Source organism: Macaca fascicularis, chromosome 18, assembly GCF_037993035.2.
Source record: "Macaca fascicularis isolate 582-1 chromosome 18, T2T-MFA8v1.1".
NCBI lineage: Eukaryota > Metazoa > Chordata > Mammalia > Primates > Cercopithecidae > Macaca > Macaca fascicularis.
Window position 1 is genome coordinate 19512811 of NC_088392.1, and position 14465 is coordinate 19527275.

General features: G+C 41.8%; 1 protein-coding gene across 1 annotated transcript in view; it reads right to left on the bottom strand.

The window, feature by feature from the left end:
- Positions 1–1335: 1335 nt before the first annotated feature.
- The window catches only part of LOC135968206 (uncharacterized), a 56500-nt gene continuing 43370 nt past the window's right edge, over positions 1336–14465 (bottom strand). Inside the window, exons 5-7 of the mRNA XM_065533654.2 lie at positions 12507–12884; positions 5016–5064; positions 1336–3916 (exon numbers count right to left, since the gene is read on the bottom strand). Coding sequence (XP_065389726.1) covers positions 3504–3916; positions 5016–5064; positions 12507–12884 — 840 coding nt within the window. The 3' untranslated portion in view covers positions 1336–3503. The remainder of the gene's footprint in view (positions 3917–5015; positions 5065–12506; positions 12885–14465) is intronic.

Consider the following 14465-nt stretch of genomic DNA (forward strand, 5'->3'; position numbering starts at 1 on the left):
AACTTGGAAAGACCAGGGCCAAGGTACTGGCAGCACTTGCCTGGTATATTTGTCAGTGCTAGGATCTGTCTGGTCTTAAGTTTGATCAATCCAGAAAGGGTTGCACCTCTGTCTCCTTTCCATGTCAATTCTAGTCTCTTTTGTCCAAATTCCCAAACAACCTCTCAGGTCTTATGTTCTGGGTGGCTCGTGGAGGATGGAAGGGCTGCTCTCCTAGGTTCACACTCCATCCTACATACTTCTTAGAGATGTTCCCCATGATTCATTAAGACATCTGGGTTTTTGATTCAGAACATTTCCCATCATAAAGTATCCTGAGAGCTTTCTTCTATATAGGTTTTCCCCTGAGAAATAATGTAAAAACCTAGGGGGAAAAACATCGATGTGCTAATCTCCATTCCACTTCACAGATTCATATAAATGTTCTTCAAGCCACAATTTGACATGAAGGAATGGTACCCTAATGAGCAAATGTTATGGTAAGAGGTTCATCAAGCCAGTTATTTTACACATGTGCCTGGGTGGGTTGTGAACATTCGGCCTAAAACTGTTTCATTAACAGCAGATGACCCTCGTCAATGACCGGTGAAGAAATGGGCCTTTCCTCAGCTCTGCAAGCCACAGGGCACAGCAAAGCCTCCTGCCTCTTGGCAAAATAACCATCCCACCAAGAGCTGCATAAGATGCTGTTTTAAGTCCTGTGATAAGTGCTTGGGCTCCTTCCTACAACCATCTTGATACTTTGCAAGAATGGTAAACATAGACTTACGGACTTCCATAAACGTTGAAGTGCATGTGAGCGCCAGGGCAGCAATAACTTTAGAAAGCAAATGCTGAACAGTGTTTTAAGTCTTTTGCTGAATATTGTCCGGAATGGTGGGCATGAAGCCGTCCTTCCTAAGAACAGGAAGTCACCGATTTAATTTGCAAAGTTAATGTTAACCTCAAGTAAATCAGAGTTCACTGGCAGAATGATTTAGAGGTTTTCAGTGTCTTTCTGGCGTTGAAATGATAAAGGCAGAGAAAGTAGTTTTTAAAGTCAGTTTGGATTTATGAAATGTTCACCAAAATAATCATAAGACAGAATATAACCAAAGGAGATAATCATAATTAGAAGACAGCATGATCTCTAATAATAAAATTATCTTAAACCCTTGACCATTAGAATTTTCTGAACTTGTGGAAATGAAAGTCATGGTCTTGTTTTGCACTAGTACCTTGCAGTCTGGAGACCTGGGTTCTAATTCCCTAATTTATAGAACAGCATCTGAAATGCCGTTACCAATCTTTCTTCTATAGACAGTTTTTTTTTTTTTTAAAGCCCTAAAAATCCTATTTTGCTCATTTACTTTTTTTTTTTTTTTTTTTTGAGATGGAGTCTCACTCTTCACCCAGGCTGGAGTGCAGTGGCACAATCTCGGCTCACTGCAAGCTCCACCTCCCGGGTTCACATTGTTCTCCTGCCTCATCCTCCCGAGTAGCTGGGACTACAGGTGCCCGCCACCACGCCACCTGGCTAATTTTTTGTATTTTTATAGAGACGGGGTTTCACGGTGTTAGCCAGGGTGGTCTCAATCTCCTGTCCTTGTGATCCGCCTGCCTCGGCCTCCCAAAGTGCTGGGATTACAGGCGTGAGTCACCGTGCCCGGCCTGCTCATTTACTTAAAGTCAACTCATGGTAATTTGCACTATTTGAAGGAAGTGATATCATGGTTAGCAGAAAACAGCAAATAATTTCTAAAATTACGTATTTTATTCTTCGGAAGATATTTTAGGTATCTGCATTTAAATAGCCATATGTCTCAAACTCTAGAAACTGGCAACATTTCAAATTAAATAGTGCATCCCTGCTGAAAGGATGAGGTGGTATACCGTAGTATTATAGTTACAAAACAGACTTCATAATTTTGTACAGACTCAGGTTCAAGCAGTAAGGCTAGAATAACCAGCTCTGTGCTCTTGGGCGACTTATTTATCTTCTCTGTGACTTCATTTCTTCAGCTACTAAATGGTGATGATATTTGTACCTCATGGCATTATCAGGAATAGATGGGATAATACTGATGAAGTGCTTTTGACAGGGCTTGGCCCATGGCAAGTGATTCTTATTTTATATAGCATATGGTAGGATCCTCTTTCCTGTGTATTCTCTCTAATTTACCCCTATGAGTGACTATGTGGGTTAGAGGAAATAGTACGTCTTGCTTTTCTTAACAAAATTACAGAGTGGTTTACAAGGTCAACCAATAGCCTCTAAAAAAGAGTTCACAGGCACCACAGGCTAGAAAGCACCTTGGAGGACCTCTGGTACCTTCCCCGATCTGATGTCTGTGCTAGACTCCCATAGGCCAGTCATCTGCAAGTTCTCCTCTGGCTGCTGGGAACTCACTGCTCTCCAGGAAAGCCCACTTCAACATAAGGTAATTCATCATTAGGAAGCTCATCATTTTGCTGGAATAAAATATGCTTCCCATTCATTGACCCTGGTCCAGGCCTCCATAGCAATGCAGAATAAATATATTTTCTGTTTCACATAAAGATATTTCAGATACTTGAAGAGGATTATTGTGCTTCCTCTAAGTCTTTTCTGTGTCAGGTCGGCTATTTTGAAGACCTTCAACCATTTCTCATGTGGAAGGCATGTTGTTGAGCCCTTTCCCGACCAGTGGCTACTTTCTATACAGCTCAGGTACAGTGTGATGAGTAGAACAGAACAGGACATCTCAGTGCACCCTGACCAAGAGAAAGTAAAGCAGGATGGACTCATCCCTGGAAACAGTGGATACAGTGGATATCTAAAGGCCTGAATTTGCATCCTGGGTCTGCCTTTCTCTGGCAGAGTGGTCTTGGGTGTGGCACTCAACCTCCACATGTGCTTTTCTCACTGGCACATGTTTGTGTTAAATTTTATCTGGTCATATATAGTGGATCATATCAGCCTTTTTGACCCCATTTCTTCATCTAATATAAACTATTCATTCAGGTTTCATTAAATTTGTATGACTGGCATACCATAATGTGCATGTCCATGCCACAAATTAAACCAAAATGTAATACATGGCAAATCCAGCTAGAAGCCCAGAACAGAGCATTTAGAACCTGCATTAGGGTAACCAGGGCTTCATTGGTTTATTAAAGAGGTACTTGCTGTGCCCTGATTATGTGCCAGGTAAGATATTGGGTTCAGGGCATATAAAGATGAACAAGAGAGTTCCCATCTTTATCCTCAAGGAGCTTGGAGTCTAACAAACCATCTATTAATGGACTTTTGGGGGCACTGTGGACAATGCCCTTTCAACCATTGTTCCAGCTTTTGTTGGTACAAAGATATAATCAGGGCAATCCCCTGATCATCCAGTCTGGGTCCCAAAGGAAACAAGTTGAGTAGGGAAAGACTTGATCTTAATGAAGGCATGCTGACTTAATGATTTTTTCTCCTAAAGTTTTGTCTGATATATATAACAAATCATATATAATGTGGCTGATATAACCATGGGAACTATCTACATTATGATCTGGAAAATGGATGCCCTACTCTTAAATTGAAAATGTATACTATAATAAGGAATGAATGAAAATTGAACTTTACTAAGGCAGTGGTCCTCAACTAGGGGTACTTTTACTTCTGGATTTGACATTTGGCAAGGTCTGGAGACTGTTGTCCAAAGTGGGAAGATGTTATCGGTATCTAGTGAGTAGAAGACAGGGGTGCTATTAAATATTCTACAATGTGTAGGGGACTTCCCGTCCCAGACAAAGAATTTGCCAGGCAAAATGTCAGTAGTCATAGCCAGGGTGAGAAACGCTGCTTGGGAAGAGGAAGCAGTAGAACTGAGTGGTGAAGACCACAGGTGTGGGAGCCAGAGAGTCCTGTGTTTGAAACCTCTTGTGGTGACCACTTCATCAGTTTCTGCATCTGCAAAGTGAAGATGGTAACAATACTGAATTCAAAGAGAGGATTAGAGAGGTAATGTACATGAAGCACTCACAGTGTCTGGCAGAGGGGTATGACGAAATAAGTGGTGGTTATTTATTTATTTATTTTGCTTTGTCAGTTTTTCCTCTGAATGGTACATGTTTTGACATGAGTGAAATGGATAGATGTAGCCAAAGAAATGTATAGCACTTGGTATTTCATGAAGAAATCTGTTGTTTTCCTGTGTTTAAAGAAACAACCCTCAACAATTTGATCTTCAAATGGTAACCAGCTCCATGAGTCAAATAACATCCTCTGTGCTGAGCTGCCTGAAGTATTCCACCGAGATGCTAACTGCCAAATGGATTAATATTTTAATGGCTGCTTAAAGATTTTATTTTCAAATATGAGTATGCCTCATATTTTTAGACTGAAATGTTCCCAGTATTATGGAGATGAGGGTATCAGCTAAGCATAAAGGCAGACACAACTGTAACACTTCAAAACTATGCTGTTAATGAAGATGTACTTTGGTTGCTAGCTACTATTTGCTTTAAATGCAATTTGATATTAATGGTAGCACAAAAGTGTTATTTAATCTTTATTTATAAGATGAACATCCTTGGGAGATCTTGCCAGTTTGTGCAAAGTATAGGCATAGATTTAGATTCTTACTTAATATTCCAAAAAAGCCTACAAGACACATGCTCTCAAGTGTGGTGCTTGCTTTCAATGATGTAATGCTGGTCGGTGCCTCTGCAAATTGATATGAAGTATTTGATGCAGGGAATCAAGGGATTTCAAAAAGAAATATTGGAAATTGTATTGTTTCTTGCATTAGAAAATGAAGATGAGATGCAATGACCTGTGAATGTTTGTGTCTCCCCCAAGTTCACACATTGAAATCCTAACCCATAATGGAATGGCATTAGGAGGGGGGCCTCGAGGCAGTCATTGTGTAATCAGGGTAGAGCCCTTATGAATGAAATTCTTGCCCTTAAAAAAAAGGGGGGACCCCAGGGAGCTCTCTTGCCCTCTTTCTGTCGTGTGAGAATACAATGAGAAGATAGCAGTCTGCAACTCAGAAGAGGGCCCTCACCAGAAATGGACCATGCTGGCACCTTGATCTTGGACTTCAGCCTCCAGAACTGTGAAAGATAAATTTCTGTTATTAGTCACCAAGTCTATGGCATTTTGTCATAACAGCCTGGACAAAGTAAAACATAAGAGAACATTGGCACCGGTGTGGGAGGTGGGCACGGAGATGGCTGTATCTTCCAGTTAGTTTCTCCCAGTCCTTGTCTGACCTTCAGCAGTGGTAGGTGGGTGATACTGCCTACTTTACATGTCTGTTCAAGCCATTTGCATGGAAAAAGATATCCTTTGATGCAAACATTAAATGTTCATTTCTGTCTATTTTGTTACTCTTATTTTAGTGCTCAACATCTTTCAAATTAAAAAGAAACATATTTGGTGGCCCTTTCAGATATAGATAAGATTACTTCTAAGTGAAATTTCTTTAGCCAATTTTTAATTAAATTGCTAAAGGAAATTACATCTGTTGGCTTAAAAACAAATTATGGTAAGTTAATCAATTATTTATAATCAGTACAATTTAATCCCTTTTTAGGACTTAGTAAGGGGTTCAAAGACGTTGAGTTTACCAAGTGAAACAATCGTGAGTATAATAAAAGATGTACGTATTCCTTCAGAAAATATTTTGTATTAATAGTTTTGACCAAATATTTGTATAAATATATCTATAATATTTACGAGTACACTTAAAATTTCTACCCAACAATTGATGTAAGCTGCTATTTAGTAAGCTGTATTTTTAAATTATTGGGAGAAAGTTGAAATCAAAATTTGGTTCTGTCCAAAGGTACCAGCTAAAGAACAGCAACCAAAAAAACTATCCTGTATCTCTTTCCATGCTATTTTGCCCACAACCTTAACTCTAATCCTAGTAAACAACCCTCTGTGGGAACAAGTGGTAATTGAATCTTCATGCTAATTATATCCTGGTTTTCTTTTGACTACTAGCTCCCAATTATGCCAACATATTACACTATGTACCGTTCTCTGGGAAAATGCTTAGATTACCTTGTTCATTCAGCTAAGGTCAGACCTTAAAAAAAAAAAGGCTGAAGATTTAGCTAAAGACAGTTTAGTTCCTAACACGCATCTGTTTTTCATTTTGGGTGGAAGGTTAACATAGCTTATTTTAGTTATAAACCAGGTGCAGGAACAGATAAGTAGGAGTGTATTAGTCACAAATAATTTCAGTGTGAAGTATTTTAAGAGTTAAGTTTTTGTTCTCCTGCCAGATGTTGAACACAGAGTTGCGGTTGTATGGTTGGAGTGTTGGGGTGTTGGGGGCTACATGTCAAAGAAATTTCTGTGACCATCAAATGTATCCATTACATGGAATCAAATTATCACCTTATTAGTTACCCTTTAATTAGTTGATATAACAGAGAACATGCAGTTACTTAGTCATGTTTGGTCTAAGACTCAGCACTTAATACATGAACATAAGGATGGAAAGAATAGACGCTGAATAGAGGCCTTCAAAAGTGGGAAGGCTGGAAGGAAGTCGACGGTTGAAAAATTATTATCTATGGGGTCATTATTTGGGTGATGAGTATACTAGAAGTCCAATCTCTCCTTATGATATAGATATACACACACACACACACTATATATATATACACACATATATATATGTGTGTGTGTAATAAACTTGCACATGTACCCCTTGAATGTAAAATAAAAAAGACTCAGTACTTAAAGAGTAGAATCTGTTTATGTTACTACTTGTAAATAATAAATTCAGTGATAGTACCACTTTTTTTATAAAGAGATATTGTACATTTTAACAGCTTATATATGCATACACACATTTAAGAGTTAGGTAAAACTTAGAAAAAAAAACCCTTCAACTTAAAGATTTCCTACTTTCTCACCTCCCTAATGTCCACACCAGAATATTGCCAATAATTATTACTAATGGTCACAGGCAATTCTTGTCAATTTAAAGAAATGATTCAAAGTAACAAGGACCATTCAGATATTTGACTAAATATTTAATTAAATATTACAAATTATTTAACTTGAAAATTCAATTGATTCAATTTTATATTCCTTATTAAAAAGCAAATCAACACATATTTTTAAAGAATCTATTGTGAGCAAGATTCTAGTTAGGAGATGTAGAACTATAAAGAAGAAGAGTTAAGTTTGCTCCCATGCAAGATACCTCTTTACTCTTTGGAGGTAATGGCATTAGTCAGAATACACTCTAAACTTGTGATTAGATTGTTAAACATTCTTATAAATAGCAAGGATACCCCCATATCAGGCAATGCTATGCATGTTTCTGACATTTGCACTTTTGCATGGTACTTTACATGCTAGCCCTTACTGCTTAGGAAGAAGAGATGAGTGATATTGTTAAAACTTTATGTTTTAAGGATGTAATAGTTTATAGCTTCCTTTACTCTTTTATAGTGGTTATTCAATGATATATTTGTAGGCCAGATGTCCTCTCTTTTATGATAGCTTAATCTAAAAAAAAAAATTACATATACCTTGAGGTGAATTGGATCATTTCTATTTTGCATTGCACTTGAGTAATGTTTTGCGTTGAATGTTCTCAGGGTTCTAAAATTAAGTTAATCCATATGTAATTAGGAACATTCTTAACTAGAGAGTCCTGGTTAGCAAGAGATTGGCAGATTATTCTGAATCACTAGTTAGCAAACCATGGATAGCAATTAAATAAAAAAAGAATAAAATTCTCTTTAAAATAGGTTGTTGCAATAACTTAATGTGGTAATATGATTTTCTATTTTTAATTGCTGTAGACAGTGCATTTTTTAAAGCAAAATTTTGTCTTCTGAGAGCTAGTTTCATAATTTTGTACTACTTATGCTATTTAACACTTAAGTAAGGCCGGGCGCGGTGGCTCACTCCTGTAATCCCAGCACTTTGGGGGGTTGAGGCGGGCGGATCACGAGGTCAGGAGATCGAGACCATCCTGGCTAACACTGAAACCCCGTCTCTATTAAAAACACAAAAAAATTAGCCAGGCATGGTGGCGGGTGCCTGTAGGCCCAGCTACTGGGCCCCAGCTACTGGGGAGGCTGAGGCAGGAGAATGGCGTGAACCCAGGAGGCGGAGCTTGGAGTGAGCGCCACTGCACTCCAGCCTGGGTGACAGAGCAAGACTCCGTCTCAAAAACAAAACAAAACAAAACAAAACACTTCAGTAAATATTCTGCTTTTGCAATCCCTTTTGATTTGTGATGGATAAAATAAACTAAAGGCTAGTAAAGATAGTGTTGCACCTCTTAAGCAAACAGACAAGAATATTTTGGAGAAACTAAGTATTTCTCTTTATGAGATTGTATGACCTTATGTTATACAGTCATATTATGTTTATGCTAATGTATAATGCTTTTATGATAACAATGCTTTTATTTCCAGAACAATTATACTTAACATTGACACTTAAAGATGTTCCTTTTTTATATTCAACTAATGACAACTTTGCTCTATATTCCATGTCAATATCAGGATTCAGGGAGGGCTGAACCTAATGAACACATGGTTCTTCATTTACCCCTCCCCAGACACCGTGTGCTTAATACTGTGTATAGTCCCTTACTTATGTCTTCATTTGCAGTAGTCATTTCAGAAGGAATTGATGACAATGCCTTCTTGTAGTAAATAACAATAAGTCACAGTCTACTGAATATAAAACCTGTAGATGCTCAGTTACTTAAAACCACCTTTATTACATAAAATATGTTTTCTTGGTCTCTAAATTAGTATGAAAATATGGAGGAGGTTGTTTCTTCAATTAAATGTGAAAGATTAATCACTGTAACAATTTGTTTCACAATAGACAATAATTAAATGTCAAAAATGAAATATTTACTTTTTAAGTCTTATATGTCCAAGAAAAAAGTATTGGAGAAGCATAAAAATCTGGTGCTATTTGCATATATGTTGATTGAGTTAACATGGAGTTTACATATAAATAAAATATATTTAATACTAGAATTAGGTAATGCATTTATTTTTATTATAGCTTCATATGCTGTTTTTAGAGGACAAGAAAATTTCCCCATATCCAAAGTGGAATATAGAGGGAATAAAAATGGCAGCCCTGAGTCTTAGCTCTCTGGTATTCTGGGGATATGCCTTTGGGGGTAAGGGGAAATAACGAGGATTTCCCAAAGTACCATCAGAGTACAACAAATGAATCTAAAAGTGATAAATGTTACTTTTCTATTTCTCTCTTGCTCTTCTTTTCGCCACTCTGCACTACTGATTGCAGCACCACCAGATCAGAATCAACAATTAGCTGTCTAATTATTCTAGTCACACCAGCCCACAATGAAATCTTTATTCCGTGTTTACAGCAATCTTTGGCAGAGGCTGTCTTGCTGTTTCTAAACTAAGAAGAACTGCCCTTTGGCTCCTCTCGGCATCAGCTGCCTTGGTTTCAGCCCTGGATGCCAATAATCAGACTTCTTTTTCTTCCAAAGTGGACATTTTTTTTTAGGGTGAAAAGACCTATTCTCATCAACCCCCCATATATTCTGGCTGATTTATGTTCTCGCCACTGCAGCTCTTCCTTCCGTATCTCTTTACGTTTTTCCTTTCTCCATAGAACACCATCAGCAAAACCCCATTTTAAGTCCAAAATTGTAAAAAATGCTTGGCCAAACAGTGCTCACTACTATGAGGGAAAGAAAAATACAACTACTGGTTTATGGATAGAGGGAAGTCAAGGAACTCCCTCCTGCTTTTCTGAACTGCTAATTTCCTGCCTCAAAAGGCATTCAATAACTTCTCCACCAGGGGAAAAACATACCCACTTTTCAGTGGCTCTCTTGATGACTTCCAACTATTTACTTAAATCCACCAACAGCTGCAGGTCTTTGAGACGCTTCAGAACTTGGGGGATATTTACAAATGTATAAGGGTCTGAGAGGGTATAGGGTACATCTGAGTCTCTTGGAGATGGTAAGGGAAGACTACTGCACTATGACAGACGGGAAGAGAGAAGTTAATACCAATCCAAAGTCTAGAAGGAGGCAGCGCTTTTACCCAACGGGGGAGGGAAAAATGCCTTGGTTAGCCCTCTGGGCTGTCTCATGGAGTCCTCTTCCTGAATCTGAGAGCAGAGGACAAGCAATGTTAGATCTGTTATCCTGTGCTGCTCAGCTGCTTTCTTCTGACGAACATTGCTCTGCTCTTTGAGGATAGTGACATCTTCCTTCCAATTCCAGTCTCCAAACCCTGTGTAACAGTTCCCCTAACAACCTCAGTCTCTCCTCTCAGCCCTCAGCACTTACTACAGTCACATCGCTTTTCCAGTGAGAACTGGGTCATAAAATTTTACAGGGCAGAAAGGTAGAAGGGGGCGTTTCAGTAGTATAAACACTGATTAAATTTCCCGGCAACTCTCCCCAAACGAAAGATAATTTTTCTACAAGTATGCACAAGAATGTCAAGAATGCTAAGTCATTTTTATGTTTGTACTTTCCTTTTCCATTTTAATTTTACACTGCCACATGGCACACATGCTAAAAATGTATCTCCTTAACCTGCAGTGTAGCAAACTTTTCACAAAACATTAAAATGGCATATTTTATAGACTGTCCTTTCCCAGGATACTCAAAGCATTTTTTTGGATACAAAATTAGATCATCTCACGACAACTGTCCTGTTAGAAAGGCACAGTTACTTGAGTATCTGCGGAGAGCGAAAATCAGAAGCACTGAAAAGAAAGGTCACGCCAAAGTCAATGGCCAAAGCCTCAGTAGACGCTGAGAGCTTGGTTCACAGCCTAAGTAGACTCTAAGAGCTTGGTTCCAATTTATAATACTTCCCTCCTGATCTTCATTCGTCTTTTTTCTCTGGCAGGAAGGGATGTGGCCAGCGTGGATGTTTGACCTCATCTCCTGCACTCAGCTTAAACTCTGCCATACTGTTCTTCCACACCCTCGCCCAGCTTTCTGCTTCATCAGCTGCCCAAGCCCGCACCCTGGACAACATCTGAACAGAGTCAAGCCAAGAGGTGGCAACCACAGGTGCCCTTGTGGATTTCTCCAGTGTCAGGACCTGAATCCTTTCAGTATGTCCAACGAGACTGCAGGGGTAACACTAAAGGGAAAAGGTTTTCCCAGGTTGTATAAATAAATGAAAGAGAAACGCTGGGTCAACTATGGGGCTCAAGATGGCTATGCCTTCAGGGTTCCCCAGTCAGAGGCGGCTGAGGAAGGTGAGCAGATAGGAACATAATACTCATCTATAAGCATGGGTTCAAACACATCCTAGTTTCAACTTTTGGTTGTTCTTGGATAGATCCAATTCCTTAGCTGAGTCCCTGACAGCACCACAACCCTGACTGGGTAATTTCCTTTGGTGGAAAGACACACATCAGAGACTAGAGGAGGTCCGGGGACATTTCATTTGAGGGGAGAGGGCCGCAGGTTCAGTTTCCAGGCGATTTATAACAATCAGAAAAAAACAAAATTGTTCCTGGTGCTCGTGCCAATAACAAGAGCATTAATAATAATAGCAACAACATAGTAAACTCCGAATCTACCAGGGGACCAACTCCCCGATTCTCTGGTGCTAGCCCCTCTCACTTCCAGCCTGGTCTCAGCAGAAACAAAACAAGGTTCTGGCGCTGTCTCCGGGCTGCCCTCCAGATTTCAGCCCCCACTGCCGCCCCAGAGGCGGATAGCTAGGCAGAGGCCGCTGCAGTCTCTCCTATTGCCAAGGACACGTTGGGACTCCTAGGTAACGTTTCTTTGCATATATGAAACTTTCACCCGATTTGACCCCCTTGCCCCCGGCTCTTTCCCCAGGGTAACTACAACAAGCAAAAACCAAACAGCGCGCGCGCAATTCAGAGCTTTCCTTGGGAGTGTCAGGGCCCGAGGACAGGAAATCCGGGGAGTTGGCGAAGTCCGGCAGGTGGCGGGGACGCGAGTCCCTACCACATTCTCCTCCCACTGCCGAGCTCAGGCGGGGGCGCCGCACGAGGCGCGGACCAGGGATCGGCCCCGTAGGTGCCTGCGCCTCCCCGGATCCTCGCTCTCTGGTCCCCTTCCCGGCGCACATCTCTGTGCGAGGGACGCGGCCACCCTGTCTCCTCTGCAGGCGGAGGGAGGCGCCGCTGCCCGCGGGACCAGTGAGGGTGAAGCCGGTGCCAAGCGCCCCCGCAAGCCGCGTCCTGGATCCCCAGTCACCATCCCCAGGCGTGCGCAGTCCCCGCTCCCAGCGCGCCACGTCCTCCACCTGCCCCGGTGCGCCCCAGCTTCCCTGCTTCCAGAGAGCAGCTCCCCGAGTCCCGGCAGCCCCTTTCCATCCCCTTTTCCCACTAAGTCCGAGGAAGTCGAACTCAGAGTGGCCGGTAGGCTCGCCAAGGCGGCAGGGAGTTGCTGGGAGAGCGCAGCGCGGAGCGGGACTGCGCGCAGCGCCCGGGGCTCTCGCCCCAGAGGGCTGACTCTGCGCCCCCGGAGTCCCGGGCCCCAGAAGCGGGGCCCGACCCGAGCCCTCTGCGTTACCTGGCAAGGCCGGCGACTCCGGAGACCTTCGGTCCTGACTGCTCCAGGGCGGGCGTCCTGCTCACATCGCTGCCTCCCACACTGAGAGGCTGGTGCCCCGCTGGGTCTCTTCGCCCCTGCTCGCGGCGCTGTCCCCGCCCCCCACCCCCCTACCCCCACTGTCAGAAGTGTCACAGCTTTTCTGCCTTCGGATGTTTCGCAAAGTGTCCGTGCGATCGCCAGGAGTTGAGGGGCACTGCCAAAGTGCGCCAACCCCGACGATGCCCTGTCCTGCCCTCCCGCGGCCGCCGCGGTCAGTCCAGTGAGAAGAGCCCCCTGGTCGCCGTCACCGTCCCCCAAGCTCGGTGCGCGGTCCGCTTCCCCTCCCTCGCGCCTTCTCTAGCCGGAGTGGCTGCTGCCTGCCTGTGCCGTGGGTCCTCATTCCCCTGCTCATGAATATTCTGACAGAGGCTAATGCCGTTGAAGTAAATTGAATTAGCCAGTTGGTGCCAGGAATGTGCGCTCCTTCCTTCTGAGGAGCTGTCTGGAACCCCACCAGATGAAAGCAATTAACGTCCGGTTGGCACCCTGTGGTTTAGACCAGTGAGGGGCAAAATGGGTTAATTCTTTAAATGCAGTTGAGATACCGCATTTAAATGTTTAAACTCCTCTATTGGCTGACAGCGTAAGGAAATGTTAAGAGGGAGAGAGAAGAAAGGAGATGTGTGGACGTGGGGAGGGGGGCGGGGGTATTTACATCCGAACTTTCCCCTGAAGTTGAGGTAATTATTTTGCAGAGATTCTGGAAGACGCAGTTGATGAGTAGAACAGGAAAAGGCAAATAAGATCAGAAAGGAAATGACTATCAACCCGGGTTTAACCTTGACCTTGAGGGTGCAAAATACTAATTGTTTTCAAGAGGAGAGGTAGGGGAAGATGGCATATGTGAGGGAAACCTCACTCATCGACTTTTAAGAATTTCTTCAAATGCTCAGATTTCCTTTTCTTTTTGTCCTCATAGGAAAATCTTAGAGCTTTAAGCCTTTAAGTAGAGGTGGGGTGAAGGTATATTAAGGGTCAGAAATTTCTGAGGTGGAAGCTGTGACCACCCTTCTCCCCCAGATGAAGAGGGTTCCCCAAATCACACAATACTGTGACAGGCCATTCTAGAAGGCAATTCCAGTTCTGTAGCTCAAGCTCTTATTTCTGAGGTCAGAATACACAAGGTCAAAAGGAGAGATCACCTCTCTCCTGTCCTGATTCCTACCCTAGAATGTCAAGTTATTGATGACAACTTGGGTTTTGCAGTGGCTAGAGGGGGACTCTTCGCCGCATGTGGTTTCTATATTTCTCTTCAAGTGAGGTGCTTGGAGGATTTCCTCCCCCATCACTGATTGTAATACAGAAAGTTATTTTGATTGAATTGATAGGTTGCTAAATAATCTATTTGTACAACTGCTCTGTGGCCAAATGATCAATGTGATCAATGTGTATAAAGAACTGATAAAATGATGTATATAAATATCCAATAAGATTCCCAAGTGTGTGACAATAGGAATAGTATCCCAGTTAAGGCAGTCATGCCTTATTTTAATAGGTTTCAGCAGGCCTAGAATTAGAACTCATAGTTATAACAGTGATTATTAATAGCAGAATAGCTAATGTTTATGGAGAACTTGTTATGTGACAGACATGTGTTACACATGTTATTTCATTTCATTTTTCCAACAACTCTATTCAGTCTAGACTATTATTTCTCTATTTTAATAGATGATGCAGGTGTGACTCAAAAAAGTAAGGGCAGCTGATCCTTCAACAACATGGGGGTCAGGAGCACTGACACTCATGTAGTCAAAAACCCACATATAACTTTTGACTCCCCAAAGCTTAACTACTAATTGCCTACTGTTGTCTGGAAACTTTATGGATAACATAAGCAGTCGACTAACACATATTTTATATGCTATACCTTTTATATGC